This window comes from Leopardus geoffroyi, chromosome B3 (assembly GCF_018350155.1).
Source record: "Leopardus geoffroyi isolate Oge1 chromosome B3, O.geoffroyi_Oge1_pat1.0, whole genome shotgun sequence".
NCBI classification, from domain to species: Eukaryota; Metazoa; Chordata; class Mammalia; order Carnivora; family Felidae; genus Leopardus; species Leopardus geoffroyi.
In genome coordinates, this window is record NC_059337.1 from 120287869 (window position 1) to 120302414 (window position 14546).

A 14546-nucleotide genomic window follows, 5' to 3' on the forward strand; every position below is an offset into this window, starting at 1 on the left:
TTGACATCTGCAATACCAACACAGCTAGTGAATTTCTTTCAAATTTAAAAAAGATCTTCTGCCTTGAAGAATGGGTTTGGAGGGGTATCTGGGTGACTCAGTCGGTTGAGCGTCTGACTCTTGATTTTGGCTTGGGTCATGATCCCAGGGTAGTGGGATTGAGCCCTGCCTCAGGCTGTGTTGAGCATAGAGCCTGCTTAAGATATTCTCTCTCTCTCTCTCCGCCTCTGTCCCTCTATCCTGTTCTCTCTCTAAAAAAGAATGGGTTTGGAAATAAAAATATCCTGAATGGTGGTTGTGCCCATGTACCCCAGAAGTTCTAATAAAACTGATAGCCATGTTTATTTTTCTTAATACGAAATTTATTGTCTAATTGGTTTCCATACAACACCCAGTGCTCATCCCAACAGGTGCCCCCCTCAATGCCCATCAGCTCCTTTCCCCTCCCTCCCACCCCCCATCAACCCTCAGTTTATTCTCAGATTTTAAGAGTCTCTTATGGTTTGCCTCCCTCCCTCCCTAACTTTTTTTCCCTCCCCCATAGTCTTCTGTGAAGTTCCTCAGGATCCATATAAGAGTGAAAACATATGGAATCTGTCTTTCTGTATGACTTATTTCACTTAGCATAACACTTTCCTGTTCCATCCACGTTGCTACAAAAGGCCATATTTCATTCTTTCTCATTGCCAAGTAGTATTCCATTGTGTATATAAACCACAATTTCTTTATCCATTCATCAGTTGATGGACATTTAGGCTCTTTCCATAGTTTGGCTATTGTTGAAAGTGCTGCTATAAACATGGGGTACAAGTGCCCCTATGCATCAGCAATCCTGTATCCCTTGGGTAAACTCCTAGTAGTGCTATTGCTGGGTCATAGGGTAGATCTATTTAGAATTTTTTGAGGAAGCTCCACACTGTTTTCCAGAGTGTGATAGCCATGTTTAATCAGCAAAGCCAGTAATTTTTAGATGACTTATATGGCATTTATAAATTTTCCTATCATTCTTTCTTTAAACTTGTTAAAAAAAAAAGTCAAGTTTTGGTTTTACCAGAATACTGTTGATGAGAAAAACTCATATAAGGACACGATTGCTTCCTTTGAAGCAGAGACTCCCAACCTTGGCTATCAGCATCCTTGGATGGCTCTAAATTGCTTATAGGCATATCTTAACATTATCAAAAAAAACACCAACAGGACAAAATTCATTTAATTAACTCACATTTTCAAGTTCAAGGACAGGGCAGTATGAAACCAGAAGAGTAATAACTGGGTCTTATAATTCCTAAAAAAATGAAATCACTGTCCTTAAAAATCAACGTATGTCTACTCTTTACCAATGGTCTTTCTTTAAAAAAACTTTTTTAATGTTTATTTTTGAGACAATGTGAGCAGGGGTAGGGCAGAGAGAGAGGGAGATACAGAATCTGAAGCAGGCTCCAGGCTCTGAGCTGTCAGCACTGAGCTCAGCTCTGAGCCGTCTGAGCCGAAGTCGGATGCTTAACTGACTGAGCCGCCCAGGCGCCCTACCAATGGTCTTTCTAAGTAAGGATCAGGGAAGAAGGGAGCCCTGCAGTTCAGACTATGTATGATATTAAGATCAGACTGTTCTCTGGGCATCAGCCTTTATTTGTAATATCAGGCTTCTGCACCAGAAAAATTCAGAGGAAACACAAAAAGAGATGTCTAACATCCTAAGCTCAAATATTAAATAAGAGATAAACTGAAACCCACTAAAGATCCTAGGCTGGAAAAAATGATAGAGCATTTTCCTGTTTTTAGAAAAGTCTCCTGGTCAGTGTTAGAAAGGGCTATGAGGTCAGAGCTGTGATGTGGACAATGACTCTTGAAAGAACATCTCAGCATGTAAATGCCTGTTAGCAAGCCCAGGAAAAAACACTCCTGAAGACTTGCTTTATAAATATGGAGAACTTGCAAGAATACTGAGAAAAGTGTGTGAGATTTAGAGTGTACACTATCTCATGGTACTGGAAAGGAAAAGAAAAGAAAAAGTATGACAAGGGCAACACATACTTACCGTCTCAGCCATGGAATACTCAGAATTAAGTTTCTTTGCTAGGCCATAATCTCCAAGTTTTATCAGGTTTGCCTTGGTCAGAAAAATATTTAATGTCTTTATATCTCTGGAAAAAAAAGATACCATATATTTATTATTTACCATATATTACCATATATTTTGCTTCATCCCCAACTCTGCCCGGAATTAGTACAGAATAAAATGTGTGGTTACCCTTGCTCAGACTGTTACAGGATCCAAAACAGTGGTCACCACTTTCACACATACTTTAACATTGAAAAGGGAATTTGAGGGGCTAGAGGCAGAGAATTAACTTCATTCTCCAGGGCTTCATAGCACAGGCATGTCTCCCACACCACGGAGGACGTTAGGAAAATTGAGGGCTGGATGGAAAATATAGTGTCCCAGGTAATCCTGTAATTCCTATAAAGTGCACTGCCTCTTCAACTACCATTTATGCCTTGAACTGGTTGATGTTAAAGTTTCAAATCTGTTAAGGTAAGGGAAGAGGCTGCGCATCTCAGCAGCAACATGATTCGGCTGTAGAGATCACCTAAATAAAGTCACTGGCTATTTTTCTAAAGATGAATTGATCCTATGCAACACAAATAAACTGCCTGGTTCACACTCTGACTTCCTTAAAAAGGGAAAAAAACAGAAAAATGTTTTTTGTTTTTTTTTTTAAGTTTATTTATTTATTTTGAGACAGAGAAAGAGAGAACACACACATGTGCAAACAGGGGAGGGGCAGAGAGAGAGGGAAAGAATCCTAAGCGGGTTCTGTGCCTCCAGGGCAGAGCCCAACACGGGGCATGATCTCACAAATCGTGAGATTATGACCCAAGCCAAAATCAAGAGTCAGTGCATGGCGCCTAGATGGCCCAGTTGGTTAAGTGTCTGACTCTTGGCTCAGGTTCAAGCCCCACATTGGGGGGCTCTGTGCTGACAGTGTAGAGCCTGCTTGGGATTCTCTCTCTCCTTCTATCTCTGCCCCTTCCCCACTTGTGCATGTACTCTCTCTCAAAATAAATAAACTTAAAAAAAAAAAAAACTTAAAAAAAAAAGTCAGCGCTTAATTGACTAAGCCACCCAGGCACCCCACAACAATACTCTTTGTAACTTTTGAAAAGAAAATGCAAGTGTAGCCATTCAATAACTATTGAGAAACACATATTAACTGAATGAACAAACCAACAAAAAGAGAAATACAGTACTGGTGAATCAACATTCATCTCTAGCAATGATCAATGACTTACTTCAGAAGGGTATAATGTGGAAATGTTCTTCTAACAGTTCTTTCCTATAGCTAGAAATGAATAGAAAGATGTTTTCCCTCCTCAAATCTGGTGAAACTGTGTAATTATACAAAACAAACAAAATATTTTTGGGGGCGAGGAGGAGCAGAGAGAGAGGGCGACAGAGGATCCAAAATGGGCTCTGCACTGATAGCAGTGAGCCCAATGCGGGGCTCAAACTCACGAACTGTGAGATTATGATGAGCTACTCAGGCACCCCAACAGCTTTTTATTTAAATTAAGACTCAATTATAAAATTAAAAACACTTGCCAATTATTATTGCTCACAGGGAACATTTACTGGGAATTCCAACCAATCTAATACCACTCCTCTCAGTGGCTTCTAGACTTTACTGATGAATTAATGAATTGAACTCTAAAGTATCTGTTAAAGAAGTGACTGAGTAGTACTTAGCTATTGAAGAGATTCTTCCTAGATCATAAACATAGTTTAACTGCAGGAAGTGAAGGTAACACGCCTCATTACTCACTCTTTCCTTCCTAAATTATATTAACGGAAAAGCCTTGACAGCTTAATCAAGAAAATAATAGTGCTGACGGGAGGCACATCCAAGGTGGGGGTTAGATTGGTGGGGAGGACTTCATCCCGTATTCTTTTACTCATACCTATGAAGGATTCCAGCTTTATGGATACAGCTCACTGCTGAAACAATCTGAAATAGGTACCACACCACCATCTGCAGAAAAAAAATGAATTATATTTGGACTGGAAATAAGAAAAATTCCATAAAGACACACACTAAAACAAAACAAAGGAAGCTACAACCAGAGGTTATGATTCAACATGACCTTACATCTCTTGCTTGGAGGTTGAGTAGACAAAGAAAAGTGGTAGGGGTAAAAATAAAAAACAGGTCATCAGAAAACAGTTCCAATGTCATTATAAAATACAATATGGTGAAGCAGAGTTGTGGAAAGAAATCCAAGAAGAATGCAAAGGTATAGAAAACTGGGCATACCAGTATGCAGTAATAGAACCAGGAAAGAAAGCCCATAGAGAATCATGATGTGGAGGTAAACCGTTTAGGAAGCAGCTATAGACAGCTTCCTTGTTAGAGGTTTCCTTTCTCATGAATATCAACCAGGGCCTGGAGGGAGTCTGAACAAAAGGAAAAAAACGCTCTTCATTGTTGGAAGAGGAAATACAGAACTAGAATACAAGAATCACAGCATTACAATTCTAGCTTCCTTCCACAGAAATATGAATTACCTCTTCCTCAAACAACTTGTCCTTCTGGCGAAGGATTTTGTCATACAGGTTCCCTCCTGCAATTAAAGGAGAGGCAGGTTTGAATTGCTTAATAAAGATCAAAGCTTGACTTCTATATCTACCAGGGTTTTAACAGGTGACCCAAAGAAATGAAGGATTCTACTTCCTTTCCAAAGGAAACCCCTTCTTCTCTCTTGGCTCTTTACAAAACTCTTCCATCCCTCAAGTACTGTATCTAAAGTAATTTTAAAAGGTTCCCCTAAAAAATGAGGCTCAATACAAAAACGGGAAGTATGACATTTTTAGAAAAGAATAAAGGCCATTCCTATATTATCCCAATTAGCAAAATACCTTGAATGTCTTCATATCAGAAGACTTTCTTTTTTAGAACTCCTTTTAAAGGAATCTGCAATATTTTTGTAACAACTCTCTGAAGTGTGACTACTAGAACACTGGGTACCTGTGATGCAATGTTTTGTACATACAGGTGTATCTCATCGACAACTTCCTTTTCTATTGCGTACTGAAAAGGTTTCCCATAATTTACGGTACACCTTAGATTGTTTCCAGTCCTTACTCCCTTTGCTAACTCCTTTCTGTGGAATAAGTCTGAATTTGCTTCTCCCTTTCCTTTATCAAGTAACAGACTGCAAATGATCAGGGTTCATTTTACTTCCTACCTGCAACTATAACTTAGGCCTTAGCCCGGGCTCTGTTTCACAACTTCTTTTCCCCTGCAATTTAGTAACTTGTCACTTCAACAAATCTACCACCGTTCTAGTCCCTCCTAACCACAAAGGAAGTTACTACTTGTGGCTTCTGCTACTTTAGAAATATCTAATACAATCTTCTACATTTAGGGTTGATCAGAACCAGGAACAACCGTGGTGCACAAGAGTCAAGACAAAAAGTTAGAATTCTAGGAGCTTTCTCTTTGAGATTTAAGTGAAGAATATGCTGGGACTTCTTTAGCATAGCTAAAGCTTCTTTAGGGTAGCTTAAGAAAGGGCTTTGAGGGTTCTTCTATGTAATAAGGATAAGAGCTAGGACAGCATGTATTAAAGATTTGCTGCACACCAAGTACTATGCTAGGGGCTTTACATATTCGTTTAATACAACACCCTAGGAGACAGGTACTGTTTATTAATAAACTCATATTAAGGTGAGGAAGCTGAGGCACAGAGAAGTTTCTTGTGCAAAGTTATAAAGTTAAGAAGCAGTGGAGCTTGGGAAATGGGTTTAGAGTCTATTTTCTTAGCAAATGAGCTATACATACTGCTATCTTCTAAGCAAAATGGTCCAAAGTAATCAAAGACCAGATATATTAAAGCCATCCTTTACTATCTGTCATTTTCATTCACCTATGATCTTTGAATCACTTTTCAAAAGGACAGTTTTGGCTGAGTCAGTATTAATAAATGTCCCTTATAAGATTTCATTAAATATACCAAGGAGTGCCAAGCTACACTATGTTTCTAGTGCCTAATTAGATGTCTAACATTAATGCCTAACTAATGTTAATCCATTAGAAAAAACCTTGAAGAGTGAATGTAAAATTCAACTGAATTAATAATTTGAAAATGGAACTATAAGCATAATAGAGAATTTGAGCATGCAGTATGCAGTATGCCTTCCCTTATTTTGTAAATCACTTCAAAATTCTCCAGGGTCTGAACTTATGTCTCTTAAACTCTAGAAATCCATTTAAAGTTGTTTTTTTGTTTTTGTTTTTTTTTCAAAGTAGGCTTCACGCCCAGTGCCAGAGCCCAATGTGAGGCTTAAACTCACAACCCTGAGATCAAGACCTGAGCTGAAATCAAGAGTCAGATGCTCAACTGACCGAAATCACCCAGGCAGCCCTCCATGTGAAGTTTTTCACCAATGCATATACCTTATTCTCCTCTCCCCCTCAAGGTAGGTACAAGCACAATAATGTCTTGCCAGAGGAGGTCCCACTGAAGTCTACCTTACCATTACAATATTCCAGCTCAATCAGCAGAGTCGTATTGTCCATGAAATGATTGTAGTAGGCAATAATGTTGTCATGCTGCAGCAGCGCCAGAATAACAATCTCATTCAAGGCATCACGACGTTCCTTCTCTGACAGTCGGGTTAAATCAACTTCCTTCCACACAACCAACGAGTCATCCTACAACACAGTAATAGAGGTATCGTGCTTTCCTCTTGGCTGGCAGAGAATGAATCCACACCTGGATCTCTAAGCCTAGAAAGAAAACTTCCTAGATGGGCACAGACGGACTCCTTTTATGTTTTCCTTTAGACAAAACAGGAACAGAATTTTAAGATTCTTCATAAAATTAAGCTTTACAATTTACTGCAGGACTAGGGAAAGCAAAGCACTAAGATGCTATTACATTGTGGCCACATTTAAATTTGCATGATGTCAGTTCCAGATAAAAAATAGGAGATATAGATCTCAAAGATCCTACTGAAGGGCATCATGACAAACTGCTAGTCATAAGCATTGTAGTAGGGCTAGAATACTGGAGAAATGGAGAACTGGAGAGGCTGGTTATCTATAGCTGACCAGAGTTTCTTATAAAATGGAAACATTACACTTACCTCTAATTTTATACATTTAGATTTCTCTAGTGATTTCTGTTTATGTTTTCTGGATAGGAGTAAGTCATGCCTAAGGGTTCAGAGTTCACTTTCCTCACCTGCCCTATTTTGCAACTCTGTATCTCCTATAACTTTTATGTATCACATGATTCCCTCTATCTGCAACAACTCACCTTCAGCTCCCAATACCCACTTCCTTTTATAACACCGAAATTCTTTCCGGATACTGCTTCTTAGCCCAGAAGCATCCACACCTACATCACTCTCCCTATCCTTTAGAATGATTCGGCTAAGCCTTTTAAACTTTTGGGGGGGAGATATCCTGATAAACTTTCTACTGTGCAAGTATTCAGTGCGACCGTTCCCTTTAGAACTCAGACACTAAAATGATATTTGTCCGTCCTTTTTCACTTATATACACATACAACTTAAATGCTATTTGTTTACTAACAGGGCTAACTTGTCTTCCCATCAAAATATAAGCTTCTTGGGGGAAACGGCTGCTTCTAATCAAACCTTTGTACGTTCAGACCTAATAAACATTTGGCCAAATGGCTAATGTTGTGCCATTTTTTGAGAAGTGTAATCAAATTTAAATAAACCAACCTCAGTAATCTAGTTCAACATGATGGAAAGGCATGGATAAGGAGATGTGAAACTCTGTGCTAGCCCAAGATTTACTTCTAATTTAAGTGTCAAGTCCTTTAAATATACCGTCTTAGTTTCTTTAACTTAGTTTAACTTTAACAGAAATAGTAATGCTCATCTCCTCTTTCTCATATTTTGAGTACAAATAAGAAAAGCAGAATACTAACAGTAACCCTAACATCATACATTAATGCGGCATTAGGATAAAAAAGAACACTTGAAAATTTTCTCTTGCAACCACCCCTCTCCTCCATCTTTTAGCCTTAAAACTATGCTAGCTTGGAACACACCCCAGAACTGCAGATGGCGTACTGATGGATGAATCATCATCATCATCATCATCATCATCATCATCATCACCTATAGTCGTCAAGTTTAAGACTTTAGTGATCAAATACAATTGATGGTTAGTTTTTGGAAGCAGAGTCACCACTACGGGGTTTTTAACATCACTATACATTTTGAACTTGGTGGTCAGTGATCTAGGAATGTCTTCAAAAGATGTGTATATATGCAATGGGGGGGGGGGGGGGGTTATGTTCACATTAGGTTCTCAAAGGTCTCTTTGCCTCTCGCCACCCGAGAGGCTTAGAATATACCAAAAAGGTATTTCCCATGCATAAACACTGCGGGATAAACATTGATGAAGACAGCGATGACCCTCTCAGTGACGTTCTAGAAAAATCTGCAATTAAATGTTCATACCTGAACTTAAAGATAACGGCAAAGACAGCCGAGTTGCCACTGATTGTGGGAATTCTGAAGCTACGCCCCTCCTCTCCATCCCGACCCTGGAGAGCTATACTGCATGAGGAAGGAAGTTTTGACAACACTTCACATTCGTATGCCATTTTTAATTTACAGTTTGCAAAAAGTACCTTCGTTCGATTCTCAAAGTAAGCGTAAAAAAATAAAGATTATTTTTGAAGGTAGTTATCATTAACCCCAATTTACAGATGGGTAAGCTAAGGCTCAGAGAAAGTTCAATGACTTGCTCCCTTCCCCGGGTTCGACAGAAACGCCCAGTTAGCAAAAACAGTGATCTGACGGATTCCCGGTGCCGGTGAGCCGGAGACTGGAGAAGACCCCGAGACACACACCCCGCCTGCGGCTGCGCAAACCTAAGCGAGCAGAAGGCGCAAGCCGCAGGCAAAGCCGGGAACCGGTCGGGGCTGGGAAGCGGGGCGGCGAAGGAGGGGCTGGGTCGGCCGGAGCCAGGGGCCGCTACCTCGGTGCGGCGGTACAGCGTGGCCTCCCCGAAGGCGCCGCGGCCCAGGACGCGGATGGGGATGTAGTGCAGCTCCTCCTGCTCCGCCGCGCCGCCGCCGGCTCGCGGCCCCGGACCAGCACTGGGCCCCGGGCCCGAGTCCCCGCCACCCCCGGACTCGCTCCCAAAGTCCGAGTTGATGGAATCGCAGTGTCGCTCGTACTCGCCCAGCACCGACATGGCGGCGGCCGCGGATGAGCCTCTCTCAGGCTGACCGCGCTGAGCCTCTCTCGCTTCAGACGCCGGCGCGCGGCTCCGTCAGCCCCGCAACCCCGCGAGGCTCCATGGTGGCTCCTTCCCCCCTGACCCGGAAACAGTTCCTGGTGCTTCCGGCCCGGCGGGCTTTCCTCCGCCTGCGCTGGCCCGCTTGCTTAGCCCGGAGGCCTCGGCTTCCCTCCCTCCCTCACGGGCGGGCCGGGCTTGGCGGGCGCTGGTGGGGACGCCGTGGGACCGAAGGGCTCCAGACACGGCAGGGGATCACCGACGGGTCTGTAGACCACTTCCCCGATCCCTGGTCAGGTCCCCAGACAGCTTCGAGGTCCGGAGGTCGCCCAGTCACCTCTTGGCGCCAGGCCTATCTCAAGGGCAAGTGATTCCACGTTGGACAGTGCTCTTTGTTTAGGGAGATATTAAAGATACTATAGGAAGCGGAAATATTTACTACCTGTCATCTCAGTAGGTGGGCCCAGTTATTTCTCCCAGAACCCCCACTAGGTTCTCCTTGTTCTGTACTACAAAACTATTTTAAATCAACTCTCCTGACACTCTTTTTCCAGATTTAACATTCTCCTTGCGTCTGTCTTTCCAAATCTCTGACCGTCTGATCTCATGCAGCATTCTTCGGGCAATGAGGTGTCAATGTATTTAAGGGTGGGAAATCTACAATAAGATGCTCCTTACCCTTAAGTCACTAGGAGAATTGTAATACAGTAAAAAAAAAAAAAATAGGTCCCAACAGTTATTGACCTTGCGCAACTTTACGTTACCAAAGTTTTTTAAAATCTGTAAAGCTTGTAGGAATGTGACCTACCTCACAGAGATGTTAACTTTTTATTGTGTTATGTTCCTGACACTACGCTAAAGGTTTTCTTATGTCATCCCACTTAATCCTTATATTATTCTTATTCTAAATAAAGAACTGAGATACAGAGGTTAAGTAACCTGCTCATTGTTACACAGCTAGTAAGGGGAGCCCAGAGTCAAACCCAGCACTCTGGATCCACATCTTTCAGAGAGCACAATGTTTTGGGTGTTGTGGCTGGAGGCCAGGGTGTGTGTGGGGTAGAAGCAAGAGAAGACGGGGCCTCAACTGTTGAGTTTGGCTTTCCTGTGGGCAATGAAAAATTATGTGAGATTTTTTTTTTTTTTTTAACGTTTATTTATTTTTGAGACAGAGAGAGACAGAGCATGAATGTGGGAGGGTCAGAGAGAGAGAGGGAGACACAGAATCTGAAACAGGCTCCAGGCTCTGCACTGTCAGCACAGAGCCCGACACGGGGCTCGAACACACGGAGGTGAGATCATGACCTGGGCCAAAGTCGGACGCCCAACCAACTGAGCCACCCAGGCGCCCCTATGTGAGATTTTTTAAGCAGGGGAGTATAGGAGTAGTGACCGTATGTCCTAATTTGCTGGGGGAAGTCCCAATTTATGCCTCCTCCCCTCCCCCCTGCCCCCCAGCATAACAAATAGAGCTTTATTTTGCTCAAGTGCCCAGTTTGGACAATAAACTGTAATACGGTCACCCTACATAAGACCAAAGATGTATCTTACAAATAACTCCAATGACAATGTGGAGGACAAAGACTGGAAGGCAGGGAGACTAGATAGGAGGCAATTTAATAGTCTAAGAAAAGAAAACGCACTGAAGTATTTATCAGTGTGAGTGGAGAGGGTTCCAGATTTGAGAAATCCATTTGAGGAACATTTAGAACTTTGTGATCAATCGAAATGTGGTTGATGAGGTAAATTTGAGTGGAAGAGATTCACTTCCTGATTTTTAATGAGGATGAAGAAAATTGGTAAAATGGGATAGAGGAGTTGTGAAGGATGAGTTCACATTCCTCTGACCTCTCTACGGTTCATCAATGTCCCTTTCATTTATGTATGTATGTATGTGTTTAAGAGAGAGAGCATGGTTGAGCATATGAGTGGCGGAAGGGCAGAGACAGAGAGAGAGAAAATCCCAAGCCAGCTCGGCACTGTCAGTGCAGAACCCAGTGCAGAGCTCGAATCTACAAAAGTGAGATCATGACCTGAACCAAAGTCAAGAGCTGGGACGCTTAACCAACTGAGCCATCCAGGCGTCTACCCTGTGTATGATGTCCTACACTCTGCATAACATTCCACATTGGGTCTGAGTAAGAGTACAAAGAGACTTCTGTCTCCCTTGATCTGGATCCAATACTTCTTTTTCGTATGCTAGTCTTCATAATGATGGTCTGCTTATGTCATACTTGTACTTTAAGCCTCTTTTTCACATCCAAAGCAATCCAGAGTAACACAGCTCTCCCAGTAGATCACATCACTTCTTTGTAAAATACTGATGCTTGTTAGGTTTACTTTATTGTCTATCTCCATTCATTAGAACCTTAGCTCCACAAGAGTCTGGATTTTGTACTCTTGTTTACAGCTGTATATCAACACCTAGAAAAGTGCTTGATATTCTAGGGTTAAAATTTATTTGATAAATGAGTATCAGGTCGTTATTATCTCCTATGTATAGAACATTTTTTTTTAACCTAAACGCAGGCCTGATAACTCCTGTCATGTTTTATTTTGATGGCTTCATTCCAGGATGCCAGATTATAGATATTTTTAAAAATTTCAGTTAATTCATTCAACAAACACTGAGTACCAATTTATGCCAGGTGCTGAGTTACAACAGAAAACAAACATGGTTCCTACTCTTACGGAGCTTACAGTCCATATAACAAACAACCAAGCAATTACAACTGTGTAAACGCTGTGGTTAAGTACAAGCTTCCAGAAAGGAATCCAGGAGGGGCATCTTTCCAAGAAAACTTGCTGGGTTAGTGAAGGCTTCCTGGAGGAATATCCAAAATTCAGTGATAGGTGAACAAAGTAGGGAGATTATTCTGGATAGACGCCATTCCATTTACCTTCTATTCATCACAAGGCACTTGGAGGATACGTATTGCTTCTTATTTGAGTTTATTCCAGAGCTTGGCTCAGCACATTAAACAAAATATATGTTCAATGTGGGTTTTTTTAGTGTTCTTATTTTTATTTTTTGGTTAAAGGAATGAAAAAAACAATGACTTAAAAAGCAAATAGGTTTCACCAAAGCTTAAAAATTTATTTTTCTGGGGGCCCCTGGGTGGCTTAGTTGGTTAAGCGTCTTGACTCTTGGTTTTGGCTCAGGTCATGATCTCACAGTTTGTGGGTTTGAGAGAGAGAACCTGTGTTGGGCTTTGCACCCACAGTGCGGGTCCTGCTTGGGATTCTGTCTCCTTCTCTCTGCCCCTCCCTTGCTCGTGCCGTCTTTCTCAAAAATAAACAAACAAAAGAAATTTATTTTTCTGGCATCTTCGCCGTGAGGAATGACAGTTTTCTATAGCTTGGTTAACCTGACTGTAATTTGTTCTAGTTATAATGCATAGATTAAGCTTAACAAATGTCCTGTTAGAGAATACAGAACAGAAATACTCATGCTCAGTTCTTCATTACACTGGCTATAAATGAAACTAAACATCTGGCCTTTGAATATTCTAAAGTCCAGAAACACTGAACATTGTAAACGTGTAACTGATTTTAAAGTGCCTTTGGTAAAAATGGACATTTCCAGGTTTTATTTTAACAATAGAATGCTATATAGCAGATGTTCCTAGTTGTTAACGGCAGACTCCTGGGGCCACAGAATCACTGTAAAAATTAAAGAATCTACCAAAGTGCCAAGCAAACTCTATACCTTCACTTTCCAGTTTGGTAGACTCTAGCTACGTGCAGCTATTGAACACCTGAATTGTGGTTAGTCTGAATGGAGATGTGCTATAGCTGTAAAATGCACACTGGGTTTCAAAGACTTTATATGGGGGGATAGAAGCAAAATACTCATTAATCTTTTTTCTATTGACTACGTGTTGAAATGCTATTTTGGATATATTAAATATATTAAAACTAATTTCACCTGTTTCTTATTGTGGCACTGGAAAATTTAAAACTACACACGGGGTTTATGTTATGTGGGAGACCACTACAACAGACTGAATAGTCTGCACAACACATACTAGCATTTAACAAGTATGTGATACTGTTGAGACTATTAAGTTCATTTAAAAGTTTTGAATTCAGGGGCAACTGGGTAGCTCAGTTGGTTGAGTGCCTGGCTCTTGGTTTTGGCTCAGGTCATGATCTCATCGTTCGTGGGTTTGAGCCCCACATTGGGCTTGTGCTGGCAGTGTGGAGCCTGCTAGGAATTCTCTCTCTCTCTCTCTCTCTCTCTCTCTCTCTCTCCTCCCCTCCCCCCCGCTTTGTTCCGGCCCCCCACCCCCAGCTTGCACTCTCTCTCTCAAAATACATTTTAAAAAGTTTCAAATTCATTTATGTTTATGTTCTCCAAAAGCAAATCATCAGTGAAGAATAAGACATTTTTGATATTAAAATAGTTACACTCAAAATTGGGAATCACTACTTTATAGACTATAGATTCACTGACAAATTTATTACCTGTTTTTGGGTGGAATAGAGGCAGAGGGAAAATAAGATGCCAGCTAGTGAATGTGCAAAGCACTTTAGGCTGACCTCTTGGAAAGAAGCTTTATGAAAAATGTTCAAATGTAAGTAAAAAGAAGGAGAAAATGGCCTTTACCTCATGGGTTGGGTTTTGCACAGATGTGATGGGCAAAAATGCAAGTCCTAAAAGGTTATAAATTGGAAGGGGTATTTTCAGAATAGAGGGCAAAAGAGAAGACACTCTGTAGGAATAATTCCAGTAACAGTTTCCAAAAGAGAGAAGGTACAGAAAATGCTTGGCTTAGAGAACCCTATTTTGCCTGTCTGAAGATGTGTATTATTGTTATGTTTATAAATTTTTTTTAGTGTTTATTTTTTTTTGAGACAGAGAGAGACAGAGCATGAGCGGAGGAGGGGCAGAGAGAGAGAGGGAAACAGACTCCAGAGCAGGCTCCAGGCTCTGCGCTGTCAGCACAGAGCCCGATGCGGGGCTCGAACTCATGAGCTGTGAGATCATGACCTGAGCCAAAGTCAGACACCCAACCAACTGGGCTGCCCAGGTGCCCCTATTATTGTTATGCTTATATACACATTATATATAGCTTACATATTTATATATAAAATATAATACAATTTTATTAGCTCAAATAAACCTTTTCCATCTGCAGTAAATTACATGCAATTTTCTTCTCTAATTCATCAGAGATAATTTGCCATACTTTAAAACTGAGGAATATGGAAGAATTGTCAATTCAGACAGAGATACTGAACAGAAAAATACACCTAAAA

At 41.1% G+C, this 14546-nt stretch overlaps 1 protein-coding gene across 1 annotated transcript in view; it reads right to left on the reverse strand.

The window, feature by feature from the left end:
- The window catches only part of NEK9 (NIMA related kinase 9), a 39729-nt gene extending 30347 nt beyond the window's left edge, over positions 1-9382 (reverse strand). The window contains exons 1-5 of the mRNA XM_045451541.1: positions 9024-9382; positions 6536-6713; positions 4565-4620; positions 3961-4031; positions 2039-2144 (exon numbers count right to left, since the gene is read on the reverse strand). Of these exons, the coding sequence (XP_045307497.1) occupies positions 2039-2144; positions 3961-4031; positions 4565-4620; positions 6536-6713; positions 9024-9242 (630 nt within the window). The 5' untranslated portion in view covers positions 9243-9382. The remainder of the gene's footprint in view (positions 1-2038; positions 2145-3960; positions 4032-4564; positions 4621-6535; positions 6714-9023) is intronic.
- Positions 9383-14546: the final 5164 nt, after the last annotated feature.